At 47.4% G+C, this 14811-nt stretch overlaps 4 protein-coding genes across 4 annotated transcripts; 2 read left to right on the top strand and 2 right to left on the bottom strand.

The window, feature by feature from the left end:
• Position 1: 1 nt before the first annotated feature.
• BJ212DRAFT_1443092 (cyclin-dependent kinase regulatory subunit) lies at positions 2-457 on the top strand (the record flags this gene model as incomplete). The annotated part of the gene is made up of 3 exons (XM_041337773.1): positions 2-48; positions 100-293; positions 351-457. The coding sequence occupies 3 exons, from the start codon at positions 2-4 to the stop codon at positions 455-457; spliced, it is 348 nt and encodes a 115-aa protein (XP_041199707.1).
• Positions 458-1255: 798 nt separating this feature from the next.
• On the bottom strand, positions 1256-2683 carry BJ212DRAFT_11889 (uncharacterized protein). The gene is made up of 6 exons (XM_041329031.1): positions 2495-2683; positions 2274-2435; positions 2145-2214; positions 1879-2093; positions 1631-1827; positions 1256-1516 (listed from the first exon to the last, which is right to left on the bottom strand). Exons 1-6 carry the CDS (start codon positions 2529-2531, stop codon positions 1403-1405), a joined length of 795 nt encoding a protein of 264 aa, XP_041199706.1. The 5' UTR covers positions 2532-2683; the 3' UTR covers positions 1256-1402.
• Positions 2684-4165: 1482 nt separating this feature from the next.
• On the bottom strand, positions 4166-8708 carry BJ212DRAFT_1308881 (Metalloenzyme, LuxS/M16 peptidase-like protein). Its single transcript, XM_041333902.1, has 15 exons — positions 8356-8708; positions 8165-8212; positions 8067-8105; positions 7427-8015; positions 7261-7376; positions 6534-7205; positions 6386-6481; positions 6216-6325; positions 6121-6162; positions 5856-6069; positions 5679-5799; positions 5529-5620; positions 5377-5473; positions 4869-5324; positions 4166-4816 (listed from the first exon to the last, which is right to left on the bottom strand). Exons 1-15 carry the CDS (start codon positions 8668-8670, stop codon positions 4332-4334), a joined length of 3492 nt encoding a protein of 1163 aa, XP_041199705.1. The 5' UTR covers positions 8671-8708; the 3' UTR covers positions 4166-4331.
• A 4066-nt stretch (positions 8709-12774) lies between these two features.
• On the top strand, positions 12775-14294 carry BJ212DRAFT_1491806 (Chloroperoxidase; the record flags this gene model as incomplete). Its single annotated transcript, XM_041341495.1, has 3 exons — positions 12775-12997; positions 13052-13255; positions 13309-14294. The coding sequence occupies 3 exons, from the start codon at positions 12775-12777 to the stop codon at positions 13800-13802; spliced, it is 921 nt and encodes a 306-aa protein (XP_041199704.1). The 3' UTR covers positions 13803-14294.
• Between the last annotated feature and the right edge of the window lie 517 nt (positions 14295-14811).

Below are 14811 nucleotides of genomic sequence, written 5' to 3'. Positions count from 1 at the left end.
AATGGCCGATCGCCAAATTGCCAGCAAGATTGAGGAATATATCGAAAAGTTAGCCGCAATGTTTCTTCCGTTACGATACGCTCTAATTTTGACATGCAGGATCCACTATTCTGATCGCTATTCTGACGACCTATACGAATACCGTCACGTCATCCTACCGAAACCACTACTCAAGCTTGTTCCAAAAGAGTTCTTTGACGACAAAGCAGGCACCCTTCGTCTACTATCGGAAGCGGAGTGGAGAGGGATCGGCATTACTCAGAGCCTCGGCTGGGAGCACTATGAAGTGCATGGCAAGTGGCAATCTTAAATGAAGTCAATGATATCATTTTCTGACGAGATGCAATCAGCCCCAGAGCCGCATGTCCTCCTTTTCCGTCGTGCGAAGAACTATGGACTCCCCACGCAGCCGCAACCTGCCCCGGCTGCGAGACAAGCCAATGCGAGGAAAAAGTAGCATACTGTTCCACTTGGCTCCGGCATTTCGTCCTTTCGCTTGTCTTGCATCGCTTTCTTTACAGTTTCTTCAGTATTATCCAGTGCGTTTCCGATACATTGTATCCATTGTCTGTGGTGGCGTTTCTGGGCTTATGTCCGTTACGGTGCTTCCTCTCAAACCATCAAGTAGTCTCACTTAGCACGATATTCAGGTTTATCAATGAGGCTGTGAACATGCCTATGCTGTGGTATGCGGCACTTTGAGAGCTCCCTATTACCTTGTGCAATCCATCATCAGTCAACTCACAAGCGGGAAACCAAGGTGACCCAAAACTACATTGAACGCCTGAACTCGGCAGTCCCGTGAATGATGGGATTCCACATCCTACTTATGTTCGAACGCTGCAAGGACTTTCAGGAATCTTTTGATTCATGTCACTAGACTGATGTTATTGTACTCAGCATCACTATTCAGGAATCTTTCACTCGAGGTTTCGTTTCTGGATCCGCAGATTTTGGTAGGAGGTTTGTCGCTCACTGCGCTAATTTTTATGCTGAGCCTGCGGATAGGTCATGGAATGACATGCTCCTATGTTCAACAAAACAAAAATACTTGCGTAGGCGCACTGTGCTCGAACTCCGAATACACAAATTCATGGGTAGCTTTGTGACCGTAACATACGATTCTTGACACAGTTTAAATGAGGTTATTTATTACAATACATACGCATCCACTCGAATGCTCTGGAGAGCGCTTATTGCGCTTAAGGTTGTGACAAAAAATGTATGTTGTAAATTGGTTGTAAACCAAGGTAATTATGTCAGGTATACAGTACGGAATAAGAGGAGATACACGTCTTGACGAATTGATACAATACAATAACATTTAAATGGAAAGTACGAAGGTGCAGTACCACGTTGCCACCGGTGCAAGGCACACCAAGATCCTTCTAAGCTATGAATTTCAATTCCTCGGTTGTATGGCTGTCTGATGATGGCATTTCGACAATAGTAGTGAGGAACATGCTGCCTGCCGAGTATCGCCTGTGATTGAGGTCCAGGTCTTTGCTTCGAAAGACTTTGTAGAGACATGTGATTATAGGCAAAAGATTGCAGACAATAACAGAGAAAGCCATCTAGGCCGTCAGTCAGTTGTACTTCAAAAAGGATTGTGTGGCACAGTAAGACTTGCCTCGAGCTGCGCTGTTAAAATTTTCAAGATAGGATCGGCCTGGATGAAAAAAACAACGTGCACGATGCTCAGTAACGTGGTTATGAGACTGCCGGAGAAGACCGAGAGAATCAATATCCTCTGGTTCCGTGGAAGCTTGACCCGATGCAAGATTTGAGCAGGTAAAACCACCAGTGTCATGTCAGACAAAAAATCCGCTGAAGAGTAGCAAATCAACTACAGCATGTATTGCATCTCCTCCTACTTACCGATGACCTGTGTGATGGCTACAGAAGACGCCAGAGAGCAACTGAGCGGAGCGATTTCTTCCCAGTCGTGATAGCGAGCACAGAACCAGCATTTATAGACGAGTAAAGCGATGGCAATTGCTCCGAAAGCTGCTGCCGCACAACGAGCGATGGTTCGTATTCTTGTGGGCGATGATAATCTTACAATCGAACATATCATACTCAACCGAGACGACCTTCATTCACAATGATGGATAAGTCATTGTCTAAGGAAGTGAGTAACGCACCAAAGACCTATGGTAAAATTAATCATGAGAAGCCAGGACGCTATAATGGGGCCATCCCATGGCTTTGAGCCTGAACATAGTAACGAATAGTCATAAAGGATGGGGCATCACAAGTTTGAGTTGACATACCCATCGGTGTTCCAGAAAAAATCCAGACCGAGACCTCACTGGTAATGGTGGCTGCTAGCGCAACAGCCGCCCATACATCCTCCCACCACCAACATTGCTGGGTTTTTTTATACCAGAGTCGCCAAGAGGTTAGGACAATGGTGCACGTATGAACTATGGTCACTGATACTTGATATGCGTTAAGCTGCTTGTCAGCACATGAATCAACTAATCCCGCTGACCTCGAAGACCCACAACGGAAGGGTGGATATCAGACATGCTGGTCACCCATAAACGCAAGCGAGGCAGCGGATACCCAGTGGACCGCGTTGACGAAAGTCAAACCGATGTCCTGTCGATTGAGTTGGGTGACGTTGCGAGTTCGTTCAGAACTGGAAGTATGCTCGAGGAGACGTCGGGCTTGGGACAACGCACTTTCTATTGAGGCAGGAAAGCTTTGTAATTTGCCATCATTTCGACACAACAGACTCCAGCGAATCTAAGAGAACATCACACGAGATGTCAAACCTTACATGCTAATCAGCAAACTTTGTTTGTCGGAAGCGCTCAAAGATTGTGAATGAATGGTTTTCGGGGTTATTAGCCTGGAAGGTGACCCTGGCCCGGGCGAACGGGTTCCACAAATCATCGGGAACACCTTCGGTGCTCAAGAGCGTTCAGGCGTCAGTTTAGGTGAGCGAGCAGTACCTGCAAATTTGTACTTGCCTTTAAGGCTTCACGATGAACGACCCTGCAGGGCCGCCGTCAACACAGAGATTCATCTCGTCCCTGCAGTTCCGCAAGTCGCACAGTCGTGAATGACGGACAGCTTTGTCACACGTACTATTGCAGCTGCGGGCGAAAGAAATCGAAGAATCTCGATAAGGCCGCAATTTCAGTGAGAATAACAGAGAACGGAGAATGCTGGCAACACTGTTCCCATCACACAGACTTGGCACCGACAAGGCATGAGTCAGTTTCATAATGTGTAAAAATGCACCTTTGTAGCGCCGAGGTTGCCATTGAAGCCAGTCACTGGAAGAAAAGTCGTATACCCAGTCGATGCGTCTACAGGCTCTAGAATCTACTAAATAAGTAGTAGTACATAAATTCTGCAACTGAGTTGGTCTACTGCATGCGTGAAAATATTAGTAAATGAGACTCACAACAAAGTCATTCCCGTGCTGCTCGGCGAGAGTCGAGAGGACACTACGTTCTCGCACCGGTAACCTCTCCCCTACGAGAAGGGTCACAAACAAACATCGTAATTCACAACGGATTGCGTTTCTTACTATGCAAGGGAATGGCAAGGGAGGGAGGATGTGGAGTCCGAGCGTGTAGGCTAATTGTCCCGAGGCCATACTTAGGCCGCCGATCCCAGAACGGGCGCCAGATGAATATTTGATTTGTAACGGCGCCCACGCAAGCCTCCAATAGCCTCCAACTCGATTATTAACGATAATATTCTGTGCATATTTTGTGTCCCTAGGAAGTGACATTCACTCATGGATGGTTTTGTCAAAGGTCCCGTCAATTATAACTGGTCTGAGCCAAGTGGTTATTACCATAACAGAAATTGGATTGCGTAGGTTCGAAACCTGCCCATCACAAGGTTTTTTCTATCAGAACACATCTTGACAGTCGTTGACTCATGGAGTCGGATGGTTTCCATCTAACTGATTAACAACAGAGTCAAAGTCTGCTAACATTTTTGCGGTGTATGGATTCTTGGAAGTCCATCCTAGCCATTGCGCCGTCACCTCCTTTTGATGCGATAGTCTGTCCATGAAAAAGAATTCACCTTCACGCGCTTCACGCCCCATGAGGGTCATCTCTCGGAAACATAAGTTACCGAAAGTTTTGGGAAACTTGCTGGAAATTCCAATATTGTAGACTCCTCCCCGACGTGCAAGGTCACAGAACAGATAGATTCCGTGCCAAACATATCAGTGGCAAAAAAACGCGACATTCACATCCGAGATGATCCGAGAAACCTCCTGCAGTGTTAGAATCATCATGTGAAGCAGCAAATACATATTGATACATGACAACAAAGTAAAAGAGTAGCATCAATAACACCTAAAGCTTGGCTATGGGCAGGTCTCCCCATTCCACCAAGGGTTGCGGAAGCTCTGTAACTTCAAGGGTTGATTTGAAGTCTTTAACGTTTTCAACGAAAGTCACCCCTGTGGTCCGAACATGGGGTACTTCTTCATCGACTGGGTACTGCATCATCAACCCGGGGATCTTCTTCATCAACTCCTGATAATTGTCGAACCCGCTGAGTACGTCTTGCCAGTATTTTGCAAACTGCGTCGCAAAAGGATTCTCGTCAGCCATTTCCTCTCTCCACCCTGCAGGATCGACGAGTGTGGTTTCAGCTCTGACCAGGGCTTCGAAGGCCTTGGCGGCGGTGGCACTGATTCGCGGTGGTTGCGGCTTTCGGGACTGTAATTGGACGGAAAGTTTAGACCTTTTAACTCCCAAGGGATGAACACGAGAGAGAAAGAGTTCTAGGACGTCGCGCTTGGTAATGTCTCTTAGCAGGTCCGAATCATTATAACCTAGATCCTTATCAGTTGCAAGCAGCAAGAAACGAAAATGAATAAAACACACGTCTTAGGAAGTCCAAGTACCCTGAATCGATGTGTTCCCAAAATTTCGCGCGCTCCTTCTTCAAGTCCTTGATGACTTCAGTCCACTTTTGTCGTAGGCCAGTTTTAAACTGCTCGAAATCAACAGGTTCCATATCTTCAATTTTACTCTTCATAGCGTCCAGGAATGCTTCCACTCTCTGCTCTAGGTATGCAGGGTTCCGTTGACTTTGCACCACCAATCGCAGCCCCAGAAGCGATGCCCCAGACAGTTGCAATTCTGAGCAAAAGACAACATAACCAAGTTGTTCCTTTGTCCGAAGAATGTCGAAAGCTGGCTCCGACATCATGTGTATGAGGAGCAAGCTGGTCGTGCGTAAATGGGCATCTGTAGAACTTCCAAGTTGAAGATAATAAGTCAGAGAGGAATTGGGATCGTTGGAGTTGGGTATATGCGACTTCCAGATAAAATCGGAACCTGTCAAAGTAAAGATTAATCGCACCCTCGCCGCATGATGGGCTGAACATGCCTTCTGGTAAGATGAGCTCGCGTTGAGCGGTCTCGTCCGCCGATACTGGAGAAGTGTTTAACATGTTCTCCACCATCTCTGATAAACCAATGGCTTCCTAAACTCATGTTTGATTGCAATCGACCCGGTTGCCAGCCAGAAAAAATGCGTACGTCTTTGTGCATATTGCCGGTTACCAACATCTGAATGTTCAGGCGCGCCAAGAAGTCATTGATGTGTCTCTGCAACTCGTCATGTGTGACGTCTATCATAGTTGGAATGTTAAATCAATCTTCAAAAATATTGATATTATAATCGCTCACTGGAGATCTCCTGCAGTTTTTCTGCGACAGTCCAAGTGTTATGGGTGAGCATGTATTGTGTATAATAGTCCGATAGTCGGTAACCCTGGTCCATGAAGAAATTTTCCCAGTCGCGCTTAACCTAGTTGACCATAGTAAGCCCACTTGTGCTGGAGAAATATAACACGAGACTATAACCTTTTCTTTGATGACTGTTAATCTGTCCTCGCGGACTTGTAGGTTTCTCACAGTCTCCAAAACACGGCGAGCGAGGACAGGCAACTTTTCGTTGTACCCATCTAGTGTGATCATCAGCCCAAGGTGGTGTGAACCATTGTGGAAGACAAGTCCGGCGAGCTCTGCGTCATATACAAATTCTTGTAGCGAATCATTTACAAGGTCAGCAAAAAGCCTGGATCAAAATTATCGTCAGATCAAACAGGTGGGTTGCAAAGCAGCTCACCGTGTCATAGTGTCAGCGCGCGGAGACGAGCCTGCAACCGGACTACATTTATGATAAATCCACAGCCCGGAATTCTGGTGATCCAAAGTGCATACCTACGAAGTTCTAATACGAGCGACGCCTTTGGAAGCCAGAATTGGTCATCTTTCTTGTGCCACACGGACCCCATTGGCGTCTGTTTGATAAGGTGAGGACGTTTAGCAGGCTGTAAGTGATTAATCGCGGTCAGACAGTCGGGACATCGGTATGTGCGGCCATAGCATACCTCGAGGACGTCACGTTTCTCTACTTCTAAGTTAGTGGGTATAAATTCGTTCGGGCCTGGGAGGTACAGCTCCGCAATATCATTGGGTCCCTCAGCCTAGTCGGCCCGTCAACGAGTCTGATGAATGCCGCAATGGAACCTGACTTGCCTGTTCAATAAATGATGGGTCCCATCGCTCTACTCTGTACCCCGTACCATACCATTTCTCGTGCTCCCAATGTTCATTCTTTGAAATGCGCTCTAGTTCTTCTTTCTTCGCCATGAGCACTGCCCTGCCCTTTGTGATACGCATATCTTCTAAGATTTCACGAACTTCTTGCTCTCCGTCTTCAGAATTCCATTCACATGGGATGACCGCTCCGCGCAGTAATAGTTCAGGGGGGACAGGCTTGCCCAGCCTCTCGGAAAGCGAAACTGCATAGCCCTCCGCATTCTCCTTTGTGGCAAATTGGAATTTCGTGCGCGCAATTTTGACAAGCTCCGATTGGTACCACTTCGGGAATGCAGAGGACCGCAAAAGGGAAAGGTATTTGTATGTCGCAAGGGCCACCAATTGGTAGTTCTCAAAACCGAGCTTGGTCAAATGAATGGTGAATTTAAACATTTCGAAGCCTCGTGCGAGGGATTGAGGACCCGAGTTGAGCGATGTCGCCCACCCCTTGTTTTTGATGTACGAAAAAAGCGAACCAGGACCTTCGTGACCAGCAAAGTGTGAAATAAAATGTGCAGGCTTGTACCGCCAAAGCGGCGCCTGCCATACTAGAGGAAATGAGATTTCAATAGCATGGAAGGCCTTGACAGTCTGAACGGAAACTAAGGTCTAATGGGTTTCTATGTCAATAAATCATATTACCAGCAATAAGACATAAACTTACTCCCATTTCGTTCGGGCCAAATGGATGGTCAGCAAATACGGGTAGTGGATCTTGCTCCCGGTTCTTGATAGGCGTAAACAAAGTCGAGACCATGTCAGCCAATGCGTCGAGCGGCTCTGCAGTCGAGGTGACAAAGTAGTCACTCGCAACAGAAATGACGACGTACCTTTCCCAACAACACATAGTCGCATTCTGCCTGCACAGTATTCTCTATTCCACCACTCAACTAACCGTCTGCGGGTCTCACGCCCAACGACGCCGCCGTCTGGTTCATTCTCGCTGTTCGCAGATGTATTGGATGGGACTGGCGATGGAATACGCGAAGGTAATGGTGAGGGTGCTAGACTCCCATCAGATGATAATGGTGATGCTGGCGCACTCCCATCCACGGCGGTATGTGTCCCATTCGTTATTCCATTCCCGTTTAGCTTACTCGCCGTCTTGAATGTTCTCCCAGCGGCACTTAACGTCTCGCGATTGCCACTGCCGAACTTGCTCCACGGATGACCTTCCTTGGTAAGATGTTTGTTCACCTGAAAAACGCGCCATGGATCCGCCTGATGGTTCTTGGAATGCTCTGAGTCGACTGCATTCATCTCCCGCGTAGTGCACGAGGACGCAAAGAGAGGGCAGTGGAAAAACGCGGAAAAACGCGCTAACGCTCCAGGGAGCGCCGAGGTAGCGACACGAAAAAAGTAGTTGGTGTTGGCCGGCGCTGTATAGGCATTGGAATGGCCATTGTTCTTTGAAAGATACTAATTCAGAGCGAATCAGTTAAATGTCGAACGGTAGTCCATGATACACACTTCAGAGTACTCGTTTTCTTTCGGAAACTGTTCGGTACCCTATAATAGATGTTATTCGGCCGCCATCAGCCAGTATTTGCAAAAAGAAAAGCTCATACCATGAATAATAAGTGCTCGCAAAAGTGGGCAAGGCCGGGGATGTCATCCTATGAAATTTTCCGTTAGTAAGGGTTCCGATCTCCATCACTCTGAACAAGGAAAGATACAAGAACTAGCATCTCTTCATAGACATCCTTCAGACTGCAGACACACAATACGATGTCTTCAATCCTCCGAGAAATGCACTCACTGGGTCCGACATGTGACCAACTGCCACATCTAAGCTTGCGGCAGCGATATCGGCCTTGGCATCTTGAATCAACATGGCTAAGAGGCCATTTTCGAGCTTGATCAACCTGTACTCTCGCTCGTCAAGTTGGGACTTCTCTATTGGTTTGGTGAAAAGCGTGTAAGCAGGAACATTCGCGTGGTTCTCGACCCTCTGCCAATCATGAGCAACCATAGCGAGACTGCGACGATTTTTTAATTGGGGATGATGGGTGGTTTGTAATATGGAACGAACGTAAGCTGAATAAATACGAGGATGTAGTAACGGAAGCGCCATCAAGAGTGGCCATGGCGCTATACTTTGTACATACAACGGTCTAGTAGTATTACTAATATTGGAACACAAAGAGAACCATCTCAGTCCGGGACTCCGGGTACCGGGAGCTTTGATGGCCACGTCAGCCATCAATTGGGCTTTTAGCTTTTTGCGCTTGGTCGCAGATAACTCGTTTCCTCTGGTGTGGCTGTTTCAGTTTCAAATTAGTACACAGCAATTAAACTGGGCACAAAGAGAAGAACTTTGCGACTTGGAATTGTCCGAGGAGAAAAGATAGGGGCAATGAGACTTTTTGGCTGCCAGTACCCTCTTGGTTTCATGACCTTGAGGGTACTGCAGCTGCTAATTAAAAACACGTGTTGTACAAGAAAGGCATGCCACCAGTGCTCGGTTCACGTATGTGATGCACCATGCAGTATGTAGTACATATATAGTACCGTCATCATGATTGAATGTAGATACTACTAGTAGGGCCGGTAGATAAATTAATAAGTCCTTGCAATTATAACACACAACACTTGAGTCGTTCGTAGAGTGCCAGCGAAGAGGCTCTCTGAGATCCAGTAACTAAGTGACTAATAAGTCCTGCCACGGGTGCAGGGAAACACGACGTAAAACACGAAATTCTATGTCGTACGACCTTCAATGGTGACCAGTACGTTACGCTCATCATTAAAATCTTGAATATTATAATCACTTGCCAGCGTCGTGAATTGGTGGGGAGCACAAAGCCATGTAGGCTGTTTGATACGCCAAGTGTGGGTTCATAAATTGAGTAACTGGATAGAAGGTTGATTGAAATTCCGAAAACAGCTATCTCAAAGCTTTTTCGTGGATCGGCGGGGAGTATAAAGTCATGTCGGGTTCAACACTCCAGAGGTTTAGAGTTCATAGGTTTAGGACCTGAATAGATCTAAGTCGATGGAAAATTTGAAAATAGTTATCTCAAGCTTATCTAGCTAGATCTTGCTCACCCTTTCGTTTGCAGAAACACTCAACGACATCGTCTTTCTTCAAGTGAAGCCACAGATAGCATCATTGCACTCTAATGCGTGCATGTGAGGTATTCTAAAGTCAAAATATGTCTTGCGCCGAGCACTGGGGCTCAGGCAACTAAAATTAATAGTATATCCCCCGGACGCAGCGGTGATATGCGAAGCCTGAGTCCGGCGGCATTCTCTGTAACTCCACACCAACACAGAATTGCCATGTGGAGCTATGTGGAGACGAATTCCGCTGGCTTGTAGTATCGAAATTTCACGCGGCCCGCGGGGAGAAGGAAGATGGCTCGCGGGCTGCAATGTCGCAATTTATGAGTTTCGTATGTCAGACAGGTGCACCTCGGGAGCTTCGCCTATACTTCCGCGGTCAAGGGAGGGTGCCTGCAAATGAAGTCGAAGACCAGCGCTTGGAAATTCGGAATCATTGTGAGGGAAGCCACGGCCAGAGGGGAGAACTTACCAAAAACACGCGAGTCAATTAGTAGTTTGTAGGTTCTTCAAGTCTCGGAGTCTATCTCTGGCTCTGGGAGTACTTAGGAGTACTCGGACACGATATAGCGCCGCTGGGTTGTTTCACCTTTACCAAAGCAGGAAGTCTCAAGATCTTAAGTTCTGTAGACAAAACCGATCAAAGGAATGTTAGTATACTGCAGTGTCGGACTTGGATTATGTAGTGAGAGAATTTTTACTATTTGACGTTAAGCGGGTGACCAGGGCTCGAATCCGACGCGGCGAGATTCAGGCCGAATATAACCTAGTAAGACATTATCCATAAGCAGACTGAATTGAAGGAAGGAAGGTGGCCCAAGTTACTAGAGCGGCGACAGACAGGAAAACGGAGGTCCGAGAAAGAGCCTAGGATCATCATAGATCATGGATAGTCCAGCGATCAACGGAGGGGTACCAACAACTAGTAGCTGTGCTCATGACAAGGACGAGAGAACAAGACAATTCATTTCACCTAGGCACAGGGAACAGTGTCTATGAAGGGGACCTGGAGATTGGGAATGACACTACTTGGGCAGAGCTGTCAGTTGTAAGGGAGGGGTGAGTCAGGTCAGCGGTGATCAACATGTACAACCACTGGCAGGCAATGATACAAGGAAAGCCACAGCCTGCACGTACGCGGACTTACCACAGCGAAGCGAAATTTACTCAAAATGGCACCGCACACCCCCCCCCCCTGTCAGCAAACCAATGATGATGCAACGAGTATATGCCAAGATCAAGCCAAAGAGATCTTTGAACGGCCCATCAGCGCGCGCTAAAAATGTGATACTAAGAAGACTGACGACACCAAAAATTTCAAAAACTCATCTCGGGACTCCACGGGGCCAGCCTTCTTATTCAGTCGAGAACGGACTCATACGCCCCAGGTCAACATTACAAACACCTCGCCAAGATCAACAGACTCCACATTTGAAGTATGTCATCTGAAAGAAGAGACAGTCCGTCACTTCCAAGTCATGGACCAGAAACGTCACACTAAGTACCACAAGCGCCAATCAGGGAAACTTAGCGCGCTGAAAGAAACCTATTACTTCGAATGCCAAACAATTCGTGAAAGTCCTGCAGGGATCTAGCGGCTGGCCGCTCTGGGCTAAGCATTAACCATGTACACTCTGGGGCTTCGGCGGCTGGGTTCGAGCGGAGTCACAATATCAATCTATCGCGCCTCCCGGGGTCCCATCTGCCTCTCCTCCTACCCTCGTCCGCCGCGGCGCCGCCTGCCTCTCAGGTTGTATCCGCCTTACTGCCTACCAACTTGTGAGTTACATTTATTTATTCCTTCTGCTGCTTTGTTACAAGTACTAAGGGTATTCAGTGGATAGTCCTTGCCTGCTGCACCCTTCTGATTTCAACACCTCCTGCTACCTTCTCGCGCCTGATACCGCTCTCCTATACCTGCCGCCCTCTCAATTGCATTGAGTGTTCTCCTTCACTAATTGAACCATCAAGCGCCTCCTCTCGTAGGCTCTTGCGCCGTCTTACATGAGTCCTCCCACTGCACCTTGTGCCTGCTGCCATCCTCGTGTATGATCTGCACCCTTGCATACCCATGTTTCGACTGTCTTGTGCCCTGACACCTCTCGCCCACTCATGTGAACTCCCCAGTGTGTTTTGCTTGTCTCTGTCACTTAGTTCATGCATAGAGTAGTTTTGTGGATTTCTTCATAACATGCGCGACTTAAGTAAATAGACCAAATTTATTGATATAAGAAGACTATACGAGAGCGTGAGAACGTCCAGGAAATGGCCGACTCCAGGGCTATTCTACGTAGACTCCGGGGCCAAAGTCTGGGGCTTCGGCAGCTGGCTTTGGGCGGGGTTTAAACATTACTCAATGACAACAACTGTAGTGATGCATCATCGATACAGGTATACCCTTTGCTTTTCATGCTGATGTATCAGCCCACTCCATGTTGATGCACGCCCACCTCCGTTTGCTGAATGTGCGATTGCCTGTTTGCCGGTACTTGTACGACTCTTTCTCGAATGGAATGTCGGGTAAGCGTCATCCGAATAAATTAAAGCTTGACAGAATTTACCTAGACCTAGATTGGTGAATATTACAGCGGTCTGCAGAACGCTACTTAATGGGGCCAATCGTCAAAAATAAAACAAGACACGGGGTTTGTTTGAATTACAATATCCGGTCAGATTCAAATATTACCGCGAATTCCTGGGTGAATAACGGCCCATGGTAGAAGCACGATTAATTGTTGGAAGTTGACAACGTTGAAAGTCCATTGGTTTGACTTGCATTGTGTTACAGAGTGCTACAGAGCGCTCCGTAGTGAATTACATTTTTTTGATGCTTCTTGGCTAATGTTTGCTTTTTTAGCCTATGCACCGTTCTGCAACAGATGTAATATAACCTTTAACTGCACGGCGCAACGCTCCTTGCGCTCCCCATGTACATTTCGGGTCGGCTTCTCGTAAAAGAATCCCTGTTGATCCAAACCCCACCGGTCTGAATGTTATTCGGTTCTCTCATACTTATATACTTCTAAGCGAAGCGCGCCTACTCCTCTGTCCTCAACCACTCCTTCGATCAGGCCATCTGAACACGTCAAGCTATCGTTGACGTTCCGGACGTGAAATGGGCTTCTTCTCTAACGTGTCCAACTTTTTCTATGAGGCTAGAATCAGGTCTTGGGATGTCGTCCTGACGCTTCTCAACCTTGTGGAGAAAAAGCGTCGCATCGGTGGTGTCACTCCCGAGGGCCACCCAGGCTACGGAAGGCACTGGCCTGAGTTTAAGCCTCCTGGGGAGACCGACTCTCGCTGCTCATGCCCAGGACTCAATGCACTAGCGAACCACGGTTAGTGATTCTGCAAATTTTCATGGGCCTTGGTATGACGTCATCAAAATGTAGGGATCATCTCACGCAGTGGCCGTGACATATCGTTTGTCGAGCTTGATCGCCATGTCCAGGCAACCTACAATATCAGTTCTACCTTATCCTCATTTGTTGCCCATTATGCTGCTCGCATGCTTAAGAAAAGCTTCAACCGTGATACCCTTGATTTAGAAGAACTCGACTTACACAATGGTATTGAACATGACGCATCTCTCTTACGTAAGCAATTTGATGGGGTTGTTCTTGTATGATGTTCAATAATTTGCCTTTAGGCCTTGACGCTGCTTTTGAACCAAACCAATCGACGAAGCACGTACCTTACATCGAGGAGCTACTTGCAGCAGCTTCCAACAAGGACAAGGACGGCAATGATGTCGTTACCGTCAAGGATCTCTCCAAGCTGCTCGGCAAGCGTCGTGCAGTGTCGCGTGCAGTAAACAAGGAGTTCACGCTTAAACTTTTCCACAAGTTATTTGGTTGCGCAAAGTATTTGATTTCATCATCTGTTTCTGAGCACAATCCTAACCATCTTGTCAGTGCCTCACTGTTGCTCTCAACCATGGGAGGTCGTGTAGATGACTTACAGAGCTTTCTTCTCCATGAGCAGCTTCCAGAGGGCTGGGAGTCGCGCGTCCGTGATTCTCACGGACTGACCCTGATAAACTTCAACAAGCTTGCACTGAAAATTGAGTTGGGTGTGCACGAGAAGGATTGGGCGCAAGTAGCACAGGAGGCTGCAGAACATGATAGGGCTACTCCTGTTTAAATGACTCCCGAAACGGCTACTCGGATCTGACACTCGCCTGAATGTCACGGTGTGCTCTTTATGACTGCTACGTACTACTGACGACGATCGATTATGATTTTTCATTGCTTATTGGATACATATTGTAATGCTCTTACTTACTCGTTTCGTCTTTGACACAAATTAACGCGTTACAATGAAATCGATGTAAGGCCAGTGCTGCTGCATGCTTCCACATTCTCAAGGGTATTACAAAACTTCAGTGTACGTCCGAGCTGTATACCACTAAATTGTGAAAAAACCGAACTCGCTTTGTAGCTGTGGGCATCCGCGCTAGCTTGAAGCCTTGGACATGGAGGCCCGTCTATAAGGCAAGCTGTTGACGGTACCTTGCTGTAGTAAGACATGCATTTGTGTAATCTCGCAGGTTAAAAGCGGGGAAAATCAGAATGAAGTTCCGTCGAACACCGTGGCCACTAATTTTAAGTCGTCGATGAATTGATGGAGATTGCTGGTGGCCTGTTGGTTTTGCTGCGTCTGGCTAGGAACTTGTGGCCATGATCAATACATGGGTGGCTACATAGTCTGCAGGCACAAGATCCTGTTCCTTGCTTGTTTGTCAGTGGCCCACGTTCCGAGCGAAAGTGACAAGCCAGCGCCAGCTGCAGGGGGGAGGGTTACGAATCAGGTAGTCTACATGATAGTCATCACGTCGGCATAAGAATGATGGAACCTTGAGTTGAGTCTCCTCCGAAGCCGAGCTTGCTTGGCCTTCCGTTGAGTGTCGTCCAAAAAAGTGGTTGTTGGACCACGGTGTGATCAAAACGAGGTTTTGATGCCTCTTTTGTGTGTAACCGGCAACGCGTCTGTGGCAAACAAACTAAACGCGCCTTTCCCGCTGACTGATCCGCTTTTTGTTCTTCATTTCTTGCACAGCAACGAAAACGGCTTGCAGGCCTCTAGGCTACCCGTTCAGGCCTCTTTGCGCGCTATATAAGACAGCAGAACTTGTCTTTGGTTCACTTTTCCG

The sequence above is a fragment of the Suillus subaureus genome (assembly GCF_016647635.1).
Source record: "Suillus subaureus strain MN1 chromosome Unknown BJ212scaffold_1, whole genome shotgun sequence".
Lineage (NCBI taxonomy): Eukaryota > Fungi > Basidiomycota > Agaricomycetes > Boletales > Suillaceae > Suillus > Suillus subaureus.
The sequence above is the reverse complement of the archived record's forward strand: the minus strand, read 5'-3'. Positions and strand labels throughout refer to the sequence as shown.

What these genes read in the sequence shown, in the direction of transcription:
- BJ212DRAFT_11889 (XM_041329031.1), bottom strand. Translation starts at nt 2,531, where the DNA reads ATGTCTGATATCCACCCTTCCGTTGTGGGTCTTCGAG. An exon ending in TTCCGTTGTGGGTCTTCGAG is followed by an intron (nt 2,436 to 2,494) that starts GTCAGCGGGATT and finishes ATCAAGTATCAG; the next exon opens with TGACCATAGTTCATACGTGC. An exon ending in TTTTTCTGGAACACCGATGG is followed by an intron (nt 2,215 to 2,273) that starts GTATGTCAACTC and finishes TACTATGTTCAG; the next exon opens with GCTCAAAGCCATGGGATGGC.
- BJ212DRAFT_1308881 (XM_041333902.1), bottom strand. Translation starts at nt 8,670, where the DNA reads ATGGCGCTTCCGTTACTACATCCTCGTATTTATTCAGCTTACGTTCGT. An exon ending in CTCGTATTAGAACTTCGTAG is followed by an intron (nt 6,163 to 6,215) that starts GTATGCACTTTG and finishes TCATAAATGTAG; the next exon opens with TCCGGTTGCAGGCTCGTCTC. An exon ending in CCGGCAATATGCACAAAGAC is followed by an intron (nt 5,474 to 5,528) that starts GTACGCATTTTT and finishes ACATGAGTTTAG; the next exon opens with GAAGCCATTGGTTTATCAGA.